At 37.3% G+C, this 22191-nt stretch overlaps 1 protein-coding gene across 2 annotated transcripts in view; it reads right to left on the bottom strand.

Moving 5' to 3' along the window:
* MBP (myelin basic protein) overlaps nt 1-22191 on the bottom strand; it is a 151570-nt gene that overhangs the window by 68918 nt on the left and 60461 nt on the right. For both annotated transcript variants that reach the window (XM_081951704.1, XM_081951703.1), the window contains exon 3: nt 18109-18202. In XM_081951704.1, coding sequence (XP_081807830.1) covers nt 18109-18202 — 94 coding nt within the window. The remainder of the gene's footprint in view (nt 1-18108; nt 18203-22191) is intronic.

Here is a 22191-nt window from a genome sequence, read left to right as displayed (position 1 = left end):
GGGTCAAAATATATTATTTTATGGATTTGATAAAATGGACTATTCTCAAGGAAAGCTTTTCCTTAAAGCAGCATTTTTACCTTTGAAGAAACCTTGAACTAATTTTCAAGTCTCAAGGAACCCCTGTGTAAAAATAATAAAACATTCAAAAAACCCACAATGCAATTCACTTTTAAACTATTCGGTCAATACTTTATATTTACCAACAAAGCAGTAGGCTGGAAGCAGAAGGAAGAAGGTAAAAATTTGAAGTCTGAATTTTTCCCCCCAACCACAATGTCAGGGACCCACAATCTCTTATGACACTCCTAGTACACTTTCATGGAACCCCAGTTGAGATAGGCTGCCTTAAAATAATGGTATTGCAAGGCTAAAATACGCTCTTAGCTTCAAAGCTATACTTCTGCATGCACGTATTTATGGTTTAAATATATTGGGTTGTTGAGTAACATATCGAGTAGAACTTCTCTATTTTGGACTCCATTGTATTTCCAGCCCAAATTATGAACCTTCAAAAAGAAGATTCATTCTGTTGGCAAATGCTCCGTATAAGATAACTATTGATGTTATCATTTCTGACAACCTATTAATAATCATGCATTATCTTGATATATGAGTAGGAACAAAGTTAATATTAAATGTATCACAGACATGGTAACCTTCCCTATCAAGAATGACTCATTTTTATCTAGAGGCAGACAAGACTATGAATTTTAAATTGCAGGCTAAACTTGGTACAGTTGCTGTTTAACTGTATTTATCATTTAATTCTCTTTTGCATTGTAATTCATCCTCAGGTTTTGACAGAATTTACCTACAATATTATTCCTCTAGGTTTGGCTCTAGCAGTGCCACTTAAAATATTCACTCTCACGCTAGCAGTCTTCTATATATTGTAAAGCATCACAAAGTTGTTAGAATTGAAACAGCTAGGCCTACTCATGTGAAACAGGTATGCGTATTTCTCCCTCCGAACAGTGGTGTGTAGGATAGTTGGTGTTAAATACCCAATGATAAGTATTCAGTGAATAGTATACACACAAACCTATGGTCTTGGTTAACAGAAATGACTGTTAATATAAACTGCAGATTATGCAATTCCCTTGGGTTAATAGCAGTCAAAAACTATAAGGAGTTTTATGTATTTAGAGCTTTATCTTTGGAAGACTTTCCAAACTATGAAAAGTAGCGACATCAATACTTGTATTAAAGCACAAATCATAAACAGTGATTTACAATGGGTATGATCCTGTCTCCAATAGAGGTCCTTCAGTTGGAGAAATGTTGCCCTTTGGTATTTACTCTCCTTAAGAAATCTGTGCAGTTCAGAGGAGACTGAAATTCATTTATTCCTTTACATTTGCCTGCAACCATTCCAGCAAGAGCCTACTCAAGAAAATAATAAATATATTGATCCTCTGCCATTCCTTGTTGCTGTACTGCTGTACTGCTATGTGTCGGAAAGCAACAGCCAGCTGATCCTGTGTCATCTAAGATAGCTTTGTAGGACTCAAGACATGATTCATATGATCACTGTGTGTTATACAACTCTGTTGTCACATGTTTAAGACCGATCAAAACAATTCAGCGAATACTTCACGTCTCATATCCTTCAGGGATTAAGTAAATTAAAAATGCATTTCATTTTATAAAATTGATTCTGTCAACAACCACTAAGTCTTCTTGATGATTTACAGCAGCAGCAGCAGCAGCAACAACAATAATAACATTTATTATGTGGATGTGGTATCTATCCTAGTCCATAATCGGATATGTATTTTTTTCCCTTTGCTATTCAGCCCAGCATGCCATATCCCAATAAGAGCAAACTATATCCATCTGTAGTTGGGCTTATAAGCCTGGCCTGATTCTTTTTGTACATATGAATGCAAGTTTGATTAACGCTACAGTCTGCCTTCAATTCCATGTTTGCAATAAACTGTTTCTTATGCAAATATAGTCACACTACACCGACTTAGCACGATTAGAGTAATGGTGCATGGCTGCATTTAAATCATTTGATTAAGCTATTATTGGATCTTTCTGTCTTGCTGATAGCTCATGTTCTTCTGGAAGGCTTGCCAAGCAGGCATCACACATGGGAAAAAACAAAAAGTTGTTGTTGCAGCTGAATGGAAACACTGCCACCTACATCACTAACATGACACACAGAGTTAGCATTTCAGGGACACTCTGCTAGTACACGGGCAGCATGGGGGATGCTGCCCAGGAAAAGGGCATTGAGAGTTCATTCTGCACAGTGTGGGAGCCACTGCTCCTTCCATTCTCCTCTGGGAACTTCATAAAGTCAAGCAGGAGAAACCCATGAGGGAAGAACATTATTATCTTCTCTGTTGTTTTGGAAGTACATGGAATGCTTCTCTACCGGAGACAAATTCTTTGTGTGTCTAATCACCCTTGGCCAATTAAACCTCTTCTCTTCTCTTCTCTTCTCTTCTCTTCTCTTCTCTTCTCTCTCCTTTCCTCTCCCCTGCCTTCTCTTTCACTCCACCTATTCTACTCTACTCTACTCTAATCTACCCTATCCTACTCACCCTACTCTACTCAGCACGGGCTTTCCCGGATCCTGTAGAAGACATGGCATGGAAAGGAACGTGGATGTTCTCCTTCCAGAATTTCCCCATCTTTCTCTGTGCTAAACAAGGCTCTCGTGCTTCTAAAGGCAATGCCAGAAACTAACAAAAAGCACTTCAATCGTGCTAAAAACTGAATTATACATAAGTCTTGTGGTTTATACAATGACGAGCAACAGGTAATAAATCAAATTAACAAGATAGCAAGTTAATATTGTTTTATCTACATCCCACAGACGTACAGAAGGCATACTGGAAGGCTAAGGATTTTTATTTATCTGATGTTTTTTAGCAGATAAAAAGGCCGCTGCTCCACAGAACAGCGTATTCGATGTACAAAGAATCCAGGTTCAGTAGGTACAAACTTAATCAACACAGTGGTATAATCTTCATGCACTGGGATTGAGCAAAATGATTTTGATACCTTGCCAAGGATGCAGATACTTTGATGAAGCCTATTTGAGAATCTCTCTGAATCATCCTATCGGTAATAGACAACAAACTGTACGGAACAGTGTGTATCAAGGTGTTACATTTCTCAGGATTTTAATTAAAGTACACTTTGTTTGCAACTAGTTCTGTGTGTTCACATACTACATATTTCTCAGGATCCTGTGAGAATTAGGTCAACATGTTGAGACCAGTTCAAAGAACACACTAAATCTTCAATTTACAAAGGGCAGATAACTGAAACCATGAAGACTTTCTGCTAATGTCTTAGGAACTTGGGGTAGCTTTTACAGAGTTAAAGGAGTAGCATTTCATTGTAAATTTGATTTTGCCTGGTAAACCAATCCAAGCAATTATTTAAGTGGTGGGATAAAGAAACTTCTGAACAAAATAAAAGAGGAGAATGGACAGGTCCCTGAATACATCTGATATAAGGCATTTTCTTAGGTTTCTGCAGGAAGAAGATCCACCAGGTAAGAGCTTTGTAAAAATAAGGCACAATAAAATGCTTTCTTTTTCTGCCTTAACTAATGTGTACTTGGAACACAGAAAATAATATTTCACCCTGGAAATTTTTTTGAAAACAAGCCAAGTAAACAGTCAATTCATATAAAAGCAGATGCAATTATATAGTGGATGGCTTGAATCTTCTTACAATAAATAGGTATAAACAAAGTCGCTTGCACAATATTTTCTTACTAAAATGACAAATCAGTTTAACTAGATTTTTTAAAAAAGTTCACAAATTACTACTTTTGCTTGGGTGGTTTGGCTTCAACATCAAAACAGGCTGAAACAAACAAAACAATTTAATGTTATTGGGACAAAATAAATGCTTAAGTGATATTTCTAGGATAGCAATTTGTACACTTTCAGATTAGTTTTAGTCATTAAGTGAAAATGAAGATAAGGTTGTGAGTACTAATCTCCCTCAGGAGGAATGGAAAACTGCAACACCGAGCAATTGGAAACATATGAAGCAAACAGCTTATTCATTTTCTGCTTTAAAAAAAATGAATCTAGGGTTGTGTACCAAAACTATACGAATTAATATAGAAGTAACAGTCATTGAAATCAATGGAAACCTGCTTGCTTGTATGTATGCATGCAATTACAACCTATTCGGTCTTGCTAGCTATTATAATGCTAAGCCTTATAGCATATGCTACTATGCAGTTGTGTAACTTTTCTACTTAACTAGGATAAGCCAAAACACAATGGCATCTGCTGCTGATGACAGTGCTAACCCTAAGAGTTTATAAATATCGGAAGCAGCAACATTCATGGTGGAAGACAGAGTATCAGAGGGACAAAACAGCTTTGCAACGCAAGCTGTGGCCTCTTCCATTGTCATTGTCATGTCATACACAAGACCCAAAGGACAAAGCTAGAAGTATGACACTCAATTCAATGCCATTCCATATGCAATAGGAATCTGGGAGGACACTGCTGATCTAAAAACTGAATTTGTGACCAACTTTTTCACTGGTTTTTAAAAAACTTGTTGTATCTGAAAAAAACCCCAATCTTTAAATTGATATTTCCCATCTCACAGATATTTTTCATTCTTTCCAGCCTAATAGAATATTGAAATTACTCAAATGGTGTCTGATAGCCAACAGGTTAATAACCCCGAGAATAGAACAGAACAATCTCAGATCTCATATCATGAAAAAATCCCCACAAAATGAATGTGAAAATGGCCTGGATTCAGCTTGAGAGACAACTATTCCCAAAAAAAAAAAAAAATCCCTCCCCATTAGACCTCCCTATTGCTGATCATTTCATTCTAAGCTCCCTCCCTCTTCTCCGTTGGACATGTGACCAAGAGTGATGAAGATGAAACTCATCCTACACTTGCTGGTGTTGACTTTCAGACAATCACCTACATGGGCAAGTGTAAACTCACACACAAGTTATTTCATCACACAGAAGAAAATAAAGGTGACTTCTATGGCCAGTTCTGGTCAAGAACTTGGGAAAAAGAAATTAAATTCTTCTCCTCTGCAGGCTTGTGTTAATCTAATGGAAAGTTGGAAACAATTTCTGTACAGATGTTTGGATCGAGTTCTCCATCAGAATTAACTGGTTAGAGCCTAAAAAAGTGCTAGTTCTAAGAATAACATAAATCCAGAAAAAATGAAATAACTCTCTTTGGGAAGGGCAGTGTCTCGGAATGCTGCTGATTTTTCTAGTCTCAATCCACCTCTCTCTTGATGAAATGTCCCAGAAGGACAAGTTTCAGAAGTTGTGATCTGTATGCCATCCTTCCCTTTTTCCTTTGCACAGAAGAAGCTCTTTAAGGATACACATTTTTTTCCAAGCTAAGAACAGTAACTGGGGTTAGAATTCAGTGTCAAAAAATGCATTCCCAACAAGTGGAAAAAGCAATTTTATTTAAGTGGAATTTTAATATTTAATTTAGTAAAATTAATGTGATTACTTCCCGTTTACTTTAATTCCAACAATTTAATAATTCTAATCTGGAAAGCCACAATACTAAAAAAAAAAAAAAAAACAACCACTGAACTGCCTAAAGGAGAAGTGTATTACTTTGAAATAATAAATAATTAAATTGTTATCGGCTAATTTTATCAAGACAACCAAGATGTATGGAGATATCCAGAAATTGGAATCCTCCTTTAAGAGCATGAAGATTTCAATAAATCTTTTCAAAGGCAGAACATGGCAGTTACAACTGATAATGAAAAATACATTTCTTAAGTTGCTCTCATTGTTAATTGATTTGGAAGCTGGAGTTGATATATGTTTTATAGCTGGGATCGTTTCATATTTGTTGTTGCTTTAGATTTATAAAGGCTCCCAGAGCTGTCTGGAATAGGACAACTCAGCAAGCAGACAAGTTTGCCTAATTATATTATAAAATGTAACATTAAGCTAATACTTGAAACAAGCTATCCGTAGAAAATGTTTGGAAGAGGCTGCTTTGATCCAAGAAAAAAAAAAAAGCCAAATGAAAATGCCATCATTTGATTGTATCCCTAAACTAAACCAGTTTGGGAAGAGAGCAATATTTGAGCTTTCTTTACTATAGCGGGTCTTTACATACCCTGTCGAGTTGCACATTCAGGGGAAAAAAACCTGATAAATCAAGCATTTCATTGAAGTTATAACAAAGACAAGAGCAGCATCAAGAAGGGACTGGAGTAAGAAACTTATCTGAATGCCTCTGAAATAAAGAAGAGTATTATCAGGGATTCAGAGGGATTTGCAAGAGACTGCCGTCTTGTCACCACCAGGGTATTTCTACACAAGTGCCAGTGTATGAAGCTGTAAATACTAGTCCCTTTCAATTCTCTTTTCTATCATTTCATTAAACCAAGCAAATAAAAAAGAAAGACCCCAACAACAACCTGGAACTAATTTTTACCATGTTGATTATGAGCCGTCAAGTCATTTTCTACTCCTAGCGACTACAAGCAGTACATAGATTTTTCCACCCCCATGATGATCTATCTTCAACTTGGTCTTTTGGGTCTTCCAAATATCCACTTATCACCAATACAATACAATAATACAATACAATAGCAGAGTTGGAAGGGACCTTGGAGGTCTTCAGGGGTCCAACTCCCTGCCTAGGCAGGAAACCCTATACCATTTCAGACAAATAGCTGTCCAACATCTTCTTAAAGACTTCCAGTGTTGGGGCATTCACAACTTCTGGAGGCAAGCTGTTCCACTGATTAATTGTTCTAACTGTCAGGAAGTTTCTCCTCAGTTCTAAGTTGCTTCTCTCCTTGATTAGTTTCCACCCATTGCTTCTTGTTCTGTCCTCAGGTGCCTTGGAGAATAGCTTGACTCCCTCTTCTTTGTGGCAACCCCTGAGATATTGGAACACTGCTATCATGTCTCCCCTAGTCCTTCTTTCTCTTAAGCTAAACATACCCAGTTCCTGCAACCGTTCTTCATATGTTTTAGTCTCCAGTCCCCTAATCATCTTTGTTGCTCTTCTCTGCACTCTTTCTAGAGTCTCCACATCTTTTTTACATCGTGGCGACCAGAACTGAATGCAGTATTCCAAGTGTGGCCTACCAAGGCATTATAAAGTGGTATTAACACTTCACGTGATCTTGATTCTATCCCTCTGTTCACTGTAACTGAATCCTTGCTGCTGGTTGTCCTCATTTCAATTTTTACAATTTGCCTTCTAAACAAAATCCTCAAGGAGATGCAATGCAATGGGTTGTTAATAAGCTACATATTATTTTAAAATAGCCTTCTCCCTAAATGTAGTTCTACTGTAATGATAGGATTTCTGCTTGGCCAATCATTGGCTTCACCTCCCCTCAATTTCAAAGAAATTCTGGAAGTTGAAGTCCACATATCTTCCAAGTTGCCAAGGTTGACCTAGAAATTCAGAGAAAATCTTTTGTGGTTTTTGAACTATTTTTTTGAGAAAATGCCCCCTTGTCTTAAAAAGGAACAATAGTAAGGTATGTAGACTGCATCTGGGTTCGAAATACTGTGCCAAGGGATTTTGATCCTTCTCTGAAAACCATTCTCTAAAAACCAGCAGTGTGCTGCAGCAGTCAAAAAAGCCAATGCAGTCCTAGGCCACATTAACAGAGGGACAGAATCCAGATTACATGAAGTTTTAGTACTATTTTATAACACCTCAGGAAGACCACACTCAGAATATTACATCCAGTTTTTTGTCACAATATTAAAAAGAGATGCTGAGACTCTAGAAAGAGTGCAGAAAAGAGCAACAAAGATGATTAAGGAACTGGAGGCTAAAACATATATAGAATGGTTACAGCAATTGGTTATGTCTAGTCAAATAAAAAGAAGGACTAGGGGTGACATAAAGGCAGTGTTCCAATATCTAAAGGATTGCCATAAAAAAGAGGGAGTCAACCTATTCTCCAAACTTCCTAAAGGCAGAACAAGAAGCAAAAAATGGAAACTAATCAAGGAGAGAGAACAACATAGAAATAAGAAGACATTTCCTGACAGTTAGAACAATGAATTAGTGGTAGAGCTTGCCTTCATAAATTGTGAGTGCTTCCTCACTGAAGGATTTTAAGAAGAGATTGGACAACCACTTGTCTGAAATGGTATGTTTGAGCAGGAGGCTGGACTAGATGACCTCCAAGATCCCTTCAAACTGTTATTCTATTATACTATAAAAAGCTATACCGACTAGAATGGTCTTCTTGTTTTGCATTGTCAATAATCTGCTAAAATTCTTCTTCTTCCTGTTGTGGTCAACCGGTGGCCTGCGAAGGTGGGTGCTTATCAGCCTTACCCTGAAAGACTATGGCAGACTTCTGTCAGACTCTTCACAAACTGTTTGTGAATCATTACAGGCTGTGAATGAACATAATTCACATCTGTTTAAATTTAAAAAAGGGTTTTGGGACTAAGTGTGTGATTTTTACTTTATCAGGAAGCCTAGATCAGAACACTTCCTTTGGAGGGGGGGGGGAATAAGGAGCTCTGCTTTACCACTATCTTTCTATAAAGTTGCCATTTTGCCATTTCCTGGTTGGTTATATGCATGTTCAAGATGTGGATATGAATCAGACATCACAATGCAAACCCCTAGTCCATCCCCAAATAATTTCTGTGATATCCCTCCCTGCAACATGAATAGAACTGATTTCACTTGAATTATGATTGAACAAGAGAGAAAAGTACCCCCCTACTTTTCATAATGAAACATTGACCAATACACCACAAGAGATCTTAAAATTTTATGGCACTACTATTGCCGCTGTGGTTCGCACAAGCAAAGATCTGGAACATATTTTGGCCACACTCCCAATGTCTATATAAGACTGATCATGTCGAAAGATAATTAATGACTCATCTGTAAGTTGTTTGTGACCCCTGGGGATCTTTAACTGTAACTTTGGGGATCCTGCTATTTCAAATTATTATTGTTAAACTTCAAGCATCTTGGCTGATAGGAAAGTGATTTAAACCACAGGATGCTTTGTCTCTCCTGTTTATACAGCAGGAGGAGATAGGATCTATTATGCTATGATGAGGATTTATTTTTTGGGGAAAAAACACAAGATTCAGAATGAATGAATGACCTAAATTTAATTTTAAACATCATAATAAAATGAATGGATAATAATCACATATACCAATGGTGAGGAGGAAACTGAGATTCAATCTCACCAATAATACCATTGAACACAAAGTTCTTGTTTATCTATCAGATAGATTCTATCTGGATTTAATGGACAGACATGCTTCTCTTTTTAGACGGTGATATTCTTCAAAATGTGCTAAGACAACTGCATTTGGGAGCTGTTCAACATGCTGAGCGAAACCCTGGATATTCAATATGCTGAGTCTTTGTCCTGAATGTACAGTTGCACAAAAGTATAACACAGTGAAGATGTTCCCTACTTATGAAGAATACAAGCTAGGTGACATTCTTTGTTCTCATTAACAGATTATTCCTGGAGCCTGAGCGAAATGTCTGTCATTCATTTCTTCCAATGTACTGCAGTGACCTTCTCAGCTGAAATCCTCACAATTAGGTATCAACTGTAAAAGCCCCCAAGTGTCTTTAATTAATTATTTAAGATCTCTGTGACAGCAGATAGGATCCAAACTGCGTGAGAATGTCTTCTTCTTTATTTAGTGCTCATATCAGTTACAGGAATGGGCTTAATTCCATCTGTTTTGGGTCCAATGAAAGATTTTTGTTTTTTTTAATGTGCCTATATATAGCTGTGTATTGTTGGCTGGGATGGAACGGGAATCATCACACTGAAAACCATGCATAACAAATCCCGAATCAAAATATCTTCCTAGTTTTAGTAAGTAAGTAAATCTTTAATACGGTCAAAGACCAGCAATACACATTCGTTTTTACAATATGTTAAAAAGTACTGACATTAAGATATAATTAAAAAGTATTGACATTAAAAGTGGAAAATAACATACATGTTCTCAGATTGTTCGGGTCACTCCCTGGTTTACCTGGGTACAACGCTGTTAAGTATAGGAGTAAATACAATGGTCCAAAGATTGTTAGAGATATGTCCAGATAATTGATACAAGATGACAACTATACTTCTGTAGCCAATTTTTTTTCTTATGAACATTGCAGCAGCACAGAACTTTGCCACTGCATACGTGGCAACCTTGTTAGTGTCCTGGAGGAGAAAGCCTAGATAAAAATTGTCTGCCCTCCCTGGCAATCTCTCTAATAAGGGGAGAATATGTGCAGACCTACAAGCTCTGTATAGCTCGCAGTGTAATAGAACATGTGAATTATCTTCCACTTCTCCTTTACCACATATACAAACCCGTCCTGCTATAGGTGTTCTCTTATACCTGCCCTAAATAGCTTGAAATAGATCTATACTAGTCTCCCTTTATTTATTTATCAGCACAAATGCAACACAAATGTAACAAAGGCAACATAAAAAATGGCTTTCTGCCTGGATGGCTCCTAGGGTGAGCCGAAAGACAGAAAAGGGAAGCAGTATGCTCCCTCCCATATTTGATGATATATCTTAAGATCTGTATAATGCCCTTGAATTTTAAGTTTTAATATGTGGGAGAAGTCCTTCTATGAGCAAAGCTCTATTTTCTTCAATATGAAGCAGAAATATCTCCAATTTATGGAAGAAAACATTAAGTATGGAGCTATGAGAAGAATTAAGGATCCCCATATATTTTTTGTACATACACACCAGTGGTGGGATTCATTTTTTTTTTACTAGTGGTTCGGTGGGCATGGCATGGCTTGGTGGGCATGGCTTGGTGGGCGTGGCGGGGGAAGGATACTGCAAAATTCCCATTTCCTCTCAATCAGCTGGGACTCAGGAGGCAGAGAATAGATGGGGGCAGGAACAGTCAGGGTTGGCATTTACCGGTTCTCAGAACTACTCAAAATTTCCGCTACCAGTTCTCCAGAACTGGTTAGAACCTGCTGAAAACCCTTCTGATACACACACACACACACACACACACACACACACACACACACCATAAATTTACAAATATTTATTTAAATTGGATTAGTTGATTAATAAACTGATCAATACCTGGTCACTCATATACTGTGAATTTTGTAACATTTTTTTTTCTTTCCACTTTGCATGTTTTGTAAAAAAAATATTACTAGTACTAATAATAGGAGTAAAATGAATAAGCACTGTACAGCTACAGCTAAATCATTAAATACACAATTATTTCAATGAATTCAATGGGACTTTCTCCCAAGTAAATATATTCAGCTCTACTGTATTCTGCATAACAATCATTATACATTTAGACAATGTGTGCGATAGTACCATTAAAATCTTTAAAATGAATAAATACAGAGAGGGATTGTCCTGTGATCATGACACAATCTGGCAACAGCCCCTCTCTGCTCTCCAACCAGAATGAGCTTCGTGTGAGTCTGTCACCACTTGGCATTAATGTTGTGGCTTGTTTTCAAGGAACTATTATGTTTCTAATTGACAATAGAAGCTACCCAGCAAGTAGATTGCCATGAACTGCAATAACCTTACTGCTAGCATCCTCTGCACAGCAAGTCCACCAAGCTTGCCAATTAGGTTACCCAGGTAAACTGTTCTTGTTCTCACTCCCTTTCATTTGTGCTCGGTTGCTTCATCTTGTTTGACTGGTGCCCGAAACTGCACTCAATGCATAATGCACATGATATACTTCAAAACTCAGCATGCACTAAATACTACATGAAGAACTTTAATTACTTTTTCGCCATTGGTGTTGTAGTGCTTACTTTTTAAATTCTAAATCTATATAGATTTACAAAAAGTCTCCTTTTGGGAAAAATCAGTGTCCTCTAAAAAAACAACATAGGATATAAAACTAGGAACATCTGAATATGTTAGGTAGGTTGAATGTATAGCACTGAAGTAGAGCATTGAGATCTCATTGGTTGAGTTTGCTGATGAACATTGGAGGGTTGAGGATGGGGGCAATGCAACTGTCTTAGTTCTTCTGGATCTTTCAATAGCTTTCAGAATCAGTATCTTTCTGGACCAGCTTCAGAGGCTAAGAGTGGGAAGCACAGTTTTGGATTGTTCTTCTCCTTTCTCCATGGCAGGTTCCAGTTGGTGGTGGTGGTGGGTGAGAAGCAATCAAGTTCTAGGACCTTTCATTGTGGAATGCTTCAGTGTGGGGTCTCTCCCCTTTCCTCTTTAACACCTACATGAAACTTCTGGGTTATGTCATTTGATAGCACATTATACAGGATCCTCAGTTCACCAAAGATACTCAGTTATACATCTCTACCCCTGGTCAAGTAAGTGATGTTGATGTGATGCTTCCAAGTACCTGGAGGCTATAAAGTTCTGGATGGGTATGAACTGATTTTGGCTCAACCCTGGCAAGATGGAGTGCTTTCATGGTCTTGGACCCTTAGGGTCTGGTGCTTGTCATCTTTGACTTTAGATAGAGTTGCATGCTGCTGGACAATGGTGGTATGCAATTTGGAGATACTTCTGAACTCACAGCTTCTGATTGATGAGCAATGGCAGGGGGAGATTTCCACATTGTCCGACTGTGCCATTTTGTAGACCAAGATCCTCCCTTTCTATGATCCTATAATCCCTTAATTTGGAGTAGAGTCAGGGTGACTGGGTGGAGCTCAGCATTTACTGGCTGGATGCCCTTCCCTGTCACATGGCGTTCGCAGCAGATATTTTTGTTCTTTGCACACCCGGAAAGAAATAGCTGCCACTAGTATTGAACTCTTAACCATCTGTGTGGGAGGTGAGCATCTTCATCACTAGGATCAGTTACCATATAAATCTTTTAAATAAATAAATAATATGTGTAGCATGCAGATAGTTGTTATCTATTCTATTCATTTTCCTGTATTCATCTGCCTGCATAGCTTGCTAATGTTAACCTACATTTTGTTTGCAATGATGGTTTGATAGCATGCTTGGCTTTGATTTTTGATCTGCTTGACTGCTTGAATACCTACACAGCTGATAAGTCTGAGATGCAAATAGATTTTTAATTGGTGGTTGGTTTTTATCATTATGATAATGTCCTATTCTTTAAGCAACTGTTGTTGGAATGTACATATGTGGTATGGATTTTGACCATAGCTCCCAGCTCTTATTGGAATTATTTTTTTCTCTCTTCTCTTCTCTTCTCTTCTCTTCTCTTCTCTTCTCTACTCTACTCTACTCTTCTCTCTCTCTCTCTCTCTCTCTCTCTCTCTCTCTCTCTCTCTCTCTCTCTCACACACACACACACACACACACACTTTATTTCTTAGCAAAAAATCAATAGGTGAAAATTTTACATCCAATGCTTAATTCATTCTTTTAATAAGCGATGCTATACTTGTCTCACCAAAACAGAGGCCCTGGTGGTAGACTTAATTCACCTCTCCCAATTTTTGTCGGCACTAATTTAGAATTCTTCTATCACAATATAGATTTTATAATTAAATTGGCTTCCGATCCTGGCTTGCTTGGAAGCAACTGACCCCCAACTTCTAATTCAGAACAATTATAATGAAGAGTTATGCTTAAATGCATAGCTTTTCACTATAATTTGCATAATGATTATGCATTGTAATTTGCTCATCTGTCTGAACGCTGAGAGAGGAACAAAGGAGCATCAGCAAAACTCCTGCAAGCAGACTGTTCACATCTATTGTCCATTTTTGGTAGAGCTTGCCAAAATGTCCTTTTCATTTGAGAAATGTTGCAACAGCAGGAGGTAAAGCATGGAATCTTTGCCTTAATCTGTGAGGTTTCATTCATTCAACATTTCCTAAGATTCATTAATGCCCATGTATATACTATTTGGGGAAAACAGAATAGGCCAGAGGAAGAAGGATGCCCTTATATTTAAAGTTTTCCCAATGATTAAAGATAATCCTTCTTATAAAATAGTCAGGAAGCATTTGCATGACATTAGAAATATTACTTAATTATCTGAAATGAAAGCAAAGCAAAAAAAAAAGTCTTTGATCTGTCTTTGAGTTTGTAATAATGATTATGGAAAATTAGCATGAAGAGATTTCTTTTTAACCATCAAATGTTGGTAGTAGCCAGAACATAGTTAAAAATTCAGTAAACCTGTTTAAACGTTACTATGGTTGCTGCCCATACATAATCTTGCAAAATATCTAATGAACAATGTATGTGAAAGGGCAAAAGTGGAAAATATTATTTTCTCTTACTTGTTGCTTATCAGGGATAATCAGATAGGTGAATGTTTAAGTTTTTCTTAAACTTATCTTTTCCTCATATTTTCAGACATCAGTCTTAAGAAATGGTTTTGTTATTCACCTCACAATAGAATAACTGCCTAATAGATACTTTAGATATCTCATCAGAACTAGCTGGTGTCTTCTTTTTGAATTTCAGTCCTTAAATCTTATTCCATTATTGCTGTTGAAAAGAAATAAAGATATTGCAAGATGCAAAATGTCCTTAAATACTGAGTGATTTCCTACGTAATAAGATTTTCTGCACTTTCTTAATATATTTAGTTCTTCTGCTACCCTACTGTAGTCCAATACAGAAAAAAATGTCTGTGCCATATAATTTTATCCAATCTGATTTCTCCAAAATCAGAACACATCTGGAAAATACCATTTATGTTCCTCTCTCAAGTCATTCTTCTAATATGTGTATAAAATAACTTTCAAACACAATCATTTCCATGAAGTGGAGGGGGGGGTGTTTACCCCATGAAGTTAGATTATTAGTATGTTAGGGAGCTTTTGAAGTAGAAAGAAAGTAGAAAGAAAAGATTGATTTCTTTAATTGTTTGATTTCAGTCATTAACAGGAAGCAGCCTTGTTAGTGCCAGCAGGAAAAAAAATCAATTTTCAGAATCTAATCTAGAGGGGGGAAATATTTTTTTTGTATCAGACAGGAAGGCTCTCATCAAGCTAAAATCAAGCACTCAAACTGACATTTGAATCAACACTTCAACTTTAACTCACAGAGCTTATGATTTTAATAAATATATAAAGCTATTTTCACACTCCTAGCAAAAGACGATATAATATTTCAGGATGATAAGATAAATTTGGGGTCCCCAGAGATCAACTCATATCAACTTGGCTCCTTGTATCAAAAATTATTATCCAGTATTTAGACTATTCCTTTGCCAAGAATTCAGTATGAACCATTGAACCTGCTGATGTTTCTGCTGCCTATATAACTTCAACAGGTGAGGATAAGACAAACAGCAAAATAACAGCAAAAATATTCTTTTTTCTTTTCAAATAAGTCATGAGTTTTTTCACCTTCAAATACACTCAATTACTTTAAAAAAACTCAGTGATATAGTATAATGGATGAAATGGCTAGCTCAGCAAAACCTTGGGAAAGGGGAGAATTTTGCATCTTGTAGCCCATAAAAGAAAGGCAGGATAAAAACATACGCAAAGTAGGAACTGAGAAAACGATTATCACATAATAAAAGCAGCTACCTTCAAACATAGCTAGCCTAACATCCCAGTTCTTGAGTGGTTAATTCTATTAGGGATTCTATAAAAAAAATCAAGAGTTTAACTCTCTTAACAAATTTGGAAGTTGAAAGAGGTGCTATTGGCTTTCTGATCTTTTGCCGCCATAGACCAGGGGTGTCCAAACTTGGCAACTTTAAGACTTGTGGACTTCAACTCCCAGAATTCCCCAGCCAGACTAACCCAGCTCTCCTACTATTACATTTGCCCTCAGGGTTATCAGTCTTTCATAACAAAAATATCCCAGGCCAGATGAGATTACTTTAGTAGAAAATCTTTCCTGCAGATAAAAGCTGATAACACAGATAGGTTATCACATTACTGCAAATGTTAAATGTTATCGTGCAAATAGATGTTAAACTGCTAAAACTTTACAACTATTTTGATTTGCCTAGATACCCAGCAAGATAGGTATCTACCACAAAATGATTTTGTGGTGGAGTGGTATATATTCCTTTCAGAATAAATTGCATCAATTTTAGCGTGGGAATTATTTTAAACAAGCAAGTGACTTGACACATACAAGTGACCTTGAGAAAATGTAAACAGAAGTCTCCCCCTTCTGACTAGTTCCTGACTTACTCTTCATAAATGCAGCTCAGTGGCTTTCTTAAAAAATCCTTTATTTACATAGATAGCATCTAATGGTCTCTCTAATTTTCAAATAACCAAATGGTGGAATATTTTAGCTTTCTTTATTTCATTTACCCACTTAGCCCAGTTATTTTACTTCCAAATTAATAGCCAACACTCAAGGAAAATACTTGGACTGGGCTCTTTTCAGAAACCCAAATAAAAAGCTGGAAGGCCTGATTAAACAAAATTTAGCAGGTTTTCCCCGCCTCAGAATAGCCTCTCCCGTTTAATCCCATTTCTACAAGGCAGGGACGACCTTCATAATTCCCGCAAGAGTTGTTAGGGTTTAACCATTAATTTCTGATTTCCTGACTGGATCCAGAACATTAGAGATACAGCATTTTAATTGATTGGAGAAAGCTGCAATTCTTTTCTTCAAAAGAGGCTGACTTTTAATTATTTTCCATACTCTATAACATTGAATATATGTGATGAGAATAAGAAGAAGAGAATAAATGGGAGTAGGAATTAGACTTCAGGAACATCTAAGCAGGAGGCCCAAAAGTTCTGCCTTGAGCCATTTTCTCTACAGTGAATCTGTGATGAAACCCAAGATCCTATTCAAGGAGGTGCGACATAAATAATTTAACTAAGTTACACTTGTGGTCTCCCCTTATTTTCCTTACATATGCTTTATTTTCAACTTTCCAAATAAACTTATTATTTTATCTGGCATTTTGGCTTTGTTGGCTTTATAAATGTCCTGTGAAAATTTCCCCCTTGTGTACTTTTAGGCCTTAGACCAGTGATGGTAAACCTTTACGACACCGAGTGCCCAAACCAGAATGTGCCAGAGCACCGGAAACATGAAGACCAGCTGGTTGGTGTGCATGTACACGCCAGCCAGCTGGTCTTTGGGTTTCCGGCATGTGCATGCGCATGCGCACCAGCCAGCTGGTCTTTGCATGTGCTGGAGCACCGGAAATCTGTGGCTGGTGCATGCATGCCTGTTTTGGCTGGTTTGGGGGCTGTTTTTTGGGCTGCTTTCATGCCGTTTTCCGGGCCATTTTCAGGCCAATTTTCAGGCCGTATTCCAGTGCTCCAGCGGCCAGTGTGTGTGTGTAGCTGGCAATGGCGGGTGTGCCCACAGAGAGGGATCTGAGGGCTCTGTTTGCCACCTCTGGCATGCGTGCCATAAGTTTGCCTTAGACTATGGAGATTGGAGCAGCTGGAGATTGTGAGGTATACTTTCTATGTGCCCTGCCAGATTTGACATCTTATTCTATTAACTCTTTTCTAGTGGTTTGGTTTTATCCTTGTTATTGTTTTTATTCTGTTCATTGTATTATGAGCTCTCCTGGGTTATCCTGGATTTGGGCAGTGCCACATCAAATAAAATAAATGATAAATACATCACAATTCCCTAGCTACTCTTGTGTTTCATGATTGGCACTTGTTTTGTTATAGTAGAAAAACGTAATGTTTAAACTCTGTTTTCTTACAGCTGAAGGGAGAAGTCATTGGCAGAAAGAACAAGAACTCCCCAAACAGGCTAGGTGGTTCAGAAGAACTGTTCTTGTTGTTATTTTACAGAAAACCCTAGCAAGAAAAGAGTTTGCAGGTGAGTTTAAAATTATCTTCCTTCTTAGTTTTTCCCCTCAGAATTTACTACTGTATTTTGGATTCACTCCATTTTGAAGATAGAAAAAAATTGTGGGACAGTCGACCATCGGCTTAACTTGGTTTAAAATAAAATAAAGGGGAAAAAATCCATGCCAAATCAGAAGTAAGAAGAGAAAATCTTGCCCATAGTCATAAAGCAATCCTACATTATTAAAAAAAAAACCTTGCCACCTTATAACCTTCAAAATATTACTCATTCCTAGCTTGTTTTCTTTGCAAGATGTGGGCTTGCCATGTTTTGTAAATCTCTAAAAAGAGACTTTAACTTGCAACAGGATCTCTTGTTTATTATACAAATTATTTTTTAGGTGTGAAAAATAACGTCAAGAGGAGACTTACCAAAAACTTCATTGTCTTCTGAAGTCTCCTGGGTTAATGGGATTGCTTTGGAACTACCCTTATGTTCAGCCTCCTCAACAGTTGCGTTGGTATTCTGAAAAGATATATTGTAAGGATGTTAAAAAGCTATCCATAAAAAACAATTAATTATTTAGCAAATACAAATTGTGCACACTTTTTCAGATGAGGGCTCCATTCGGCCTTTTTTGACATCTTTGGACCACATCCCCAAAACTGGAGGGGCCAGGAAAATACATCAAATTATAATTCAGTTAATGCTTATTTAGCTAACTGGGTTGTACAGCTGCACCAGTGGTGAGTTTCCATTTTTTTACTACCAGTTTGCTTGTGTCTGAGCTCGCGATGCTTCTGCGCATGCACAGAAGCGTCCAGGCAGATGGGAGGAGTTTCCCGCCGCCACTACTACTGGTTCGCCTGATCCGGGCCAAACCGGGAACAGCCCACCTTTGAGCTGCACCATAAATTGAAGTCTGTCTTTCTCCCATGATATGTACTAAACCCACATTTAATCATAGTTATCTACCCCGTGATCAGGTTGGGAGTTTGCATAGCGATATTGGAATCTCCGCCCTTGTTAGTCAGGCTGCTCCCGCTTTCAAAATCAGGTATCAAGCTAAATTACCTGACAGCCTTTGTGGTTACAAAGTGAATCTGGTCTCAAAGATTGTTTGAGAATGTTTGTGCTGTGGTTAGATGAGGGAGGAGGGAGAAGTTGGTTGTGATCAGATGAAGACGGTAACCCTGAAAAGAAGAATATTGTGGCTTTGCCCCTTGAGTTACGCAATGTTTATTGTCCGAGGAGGGTATCAAGGTTCAGGTTTAATCCTTGATCCCAAATAAGTTTGAGATGAAAATTTTTGCATTACCTCTCTTTAAGGGGAGTAATAAGCATAATCTTCCTTAGACATTCAGCTTCTATTTGGACAGAGAATGAGGCACAAATACTGGTCTTATTCTTTCCTCTTCCTGATTTTCATGATTCAGCTGAAGAAGGCTACTTGAACTTCAATATACACTTCCATGGGATCTGGGACACAGTTAAAGATTGATGCTATCCAATTATTACAAATAAATGTAGGGAAGTGGTGGATTTTTATTTTATTTTTTTGCTTTTAAGGTGATGAGCAAAGCCATATCTATTCACATGCTCTTGAATATTTCTTTATCCCATTGTGAATGGGAGCTGGCCCCCACTAAGGGACAGCATGACCCAGCAACTAGCATGTAGGTCTTGTAAAAAATGATATCCTAATTCAATCTCAAGCTGTTTTGGGATATTGTATTCTATCACTGATAAACCAATTTGAATGCACCCCCACCAGGCAAGTTCAGTTGCTATCAGAAAACTGGATGAAGCAGATTTCAAGACCAACTTCACCTTTGTATAGTTTTAAACTGATTCACCTCATTTTGTCCTATTTCAATTTTTTTATCTTTTTAAAAAATATAATGTGCAATTCTTAAACAACGCCATTAAAAAGCATGCACTCAAAGAATATTATTTGACAATTGATTGTGTTTTAAAGATCTCCCCCCCCCAATCAACTCTTACATTTAAAAATTTAGAACCATGTCAGTGGCAAAATAACTAGTAAGAGTTATTCAGATTTGACCCCAGGCAATGTACATTTATAAGTGAGGACTGTTGAGGGGTTATTTATCTTAAAAGCATTTAAAATAAACAGATGTTTTCTTTGCCGTTTTAAAAGAGATGGATTGAACTAGGTGGTATTGGCTAGTACATTATATTCTGAGAGAAAGGTGATGGCATAAGGCAACAAACCTCAAGAAGACATAAGGTATGGGTTCACATATCACTTAAAAACAAAGTTACACACTATTGCTTAGCTGTTGATAACCTCTTGGTTTTGAATGCTTTGTGCATTGTATCTCTGTAAGCCACAGAAATCCTGATCTAAATTCCATGCTGACTGCCATCCATTATTGAATAACCATTGAAAAAATAGAATGGAGTTGAAAATAATTCTGTTGCCTATATAATACTGATATATCTTTACCTGCATTGTATCACTTAACTGATAAAAAGTCAAAATAGCCCAAGTTCCATACTAATCACACATCAAACTACCTGAAAACGTACAACATTCTAAACACTTTCAAGCATCCAAATGTTAACAGGTACGCAGTTAAAATTCAAGGAGCAATAACGGTGTGTGTGCGTGTGTGTGTGTGCGCGCACGTGATTTGAGACTGGTGATTCACCAACATATGCACCAAGTTACAAACATTAACAAATTATGCCAGCTATGGAAAGGATGCTACGTTTCATCAAGGTTGTTGAGAAGAAAAGAAAAACAACCTCCAAGTTTTGGAAATGCAACATAGAAGCTATTAAAGTTAAAACTCTTTCATTAGTGATATTTTCTGATTTTCTGATGTCTGGAAAACAAAAAAAAGATATTAATATTTAACATTTAAAGTAGCAATCTGCTGGCTTTCTAAAGATGAAGTGGAACTATTCAATTGCCTACGTTACTTGTAAGATTGTGCCACTGACAGGCAATTTTGATGTGCTTCATTTTGCATTTCAATCTAGTCCCTGATTTGCAATAAATTGGGATGCTAATTATAGGCATATATGATGGACTGGAGTTGGGCAGACACTTTGAATGTTTTCAGCTATGGAGAATGGATTGAACAGAACTTTAACCCAGATGTTTAATTTTCTTTATTGGTGCCCTAAGAAGTAGAGAATGGATTGAACAGAACTTTAACCCAGATGTTTAATTTTCTTTATTGGTGCCCTAAGAAGTACTACTTGCTACTGCTTGTCACTAATGAAAGAGCAAGAAAATAATATTCATTTCATACTCACTCAGTGGGCTGGAGAGGCTCGTGACAAGCTTTTGGCGCACTTTAATGAGAAAAATCATGACGATGAGATTTCCACTAAAATTTAATTAACATGGTTTTTATTCTAATCCAAATTAAATTGGAAATTGATTCCCATAAATTGCAGATAGTCCAACAGTTAGTTTAGGAACATTTCCAAATTGGATTATGTCTTAGCTGTGTGCAATAGTCGGTTCAACATGCCACCTTGAATTAAATAAGAAAGCCAAACTATAGATATAACCTATAAAAGAAGAGTCAATCAAAGTGCTAATGTCCATCTAACCAAATGTGGAATAGAACTTTGCAGGCCAGAGGATAGAAAAATTACATACCCACACTAAAGAAAGGCGAGGGCACTTTTGAACTAATTCCCACTCCAGCAAAGTTTAGCTTAAGATTTCACAAATGCAGTTTACCCCCAACGCAAAATAAGTTCTCCCTACAATTATCTTACCATCAGTACTGTCATTATATTTCAATTTACCCTCTGAAAGAAGAGCAAAATCCAGTGCTTATGAGTGAGACTTTCTGCTTTTTATCTCCTTCAGTTCTCTATAGATCTACATTTACACGCCATTCAAAAGAGACAATTAAAAAACTAGGAAGAAAAGAAGGCTAGAACACAGCACCAACATGCCAATAAGCAGGCTCCAGGCAAACAATCAGGGATAATACAATACTTTAATCAAGAATGAACCACCAGGAAGGAAAGCACACCCCTGCCTAAACTTGCAGTGTAAGCTGAGATACATAAACGCTCACACTGATGATGTTTATTAGTTGGGTGATGGAATGTCTGCAAGCAAGCAAGCAACCCCAGAGGGCCACAAAAATTCCACAATCCTCTATGTGCTTCAAAATGTGATCTGGGTGGAGATGAGGGCAGATGTAGGAGAAAGGATAATCACTCTTTCATCAGCTGCTTCCACAAGTGCACCATGGGATCCACCCTAAGTTTTTATGCAGGAGAAAATCCTAACGTCTTAAAAATTGCCATTTTTTTTTTGGACAGAAACAATTTATAGCAGTGTTCCAATATCTCAGGGGTTGCCACAAAGAAGAGGGAGTCAAACTATTCTCCAAGGCACCTGAGGGTAGAACAAGAAGCAATGGGTGGAAACTAATCAAGGAGAGAAGCAACTTAGAACTGAGGAGAAATTTCCTGACAGTGAGAACAATTAATCAGTGGAACAGCTTGCCTCCAGA

Source organism: Natrix helvetica (genome assembly GCF_964273705.1).
Source record: "Natrix helvetica genome assembly, chromosome: 4".
NCBI classification, from domain to species: domain Eukaryota; kingdom Metazoa; phylum Chordata; class Lepidosauria; order Squamata; family Natricidae; genus Natrix; species Natrix helvetica.
Note: the sequence above shows the minus strand (reverse complement) of the source record. Positions and strands in the feature narration are given on the sequence as shown.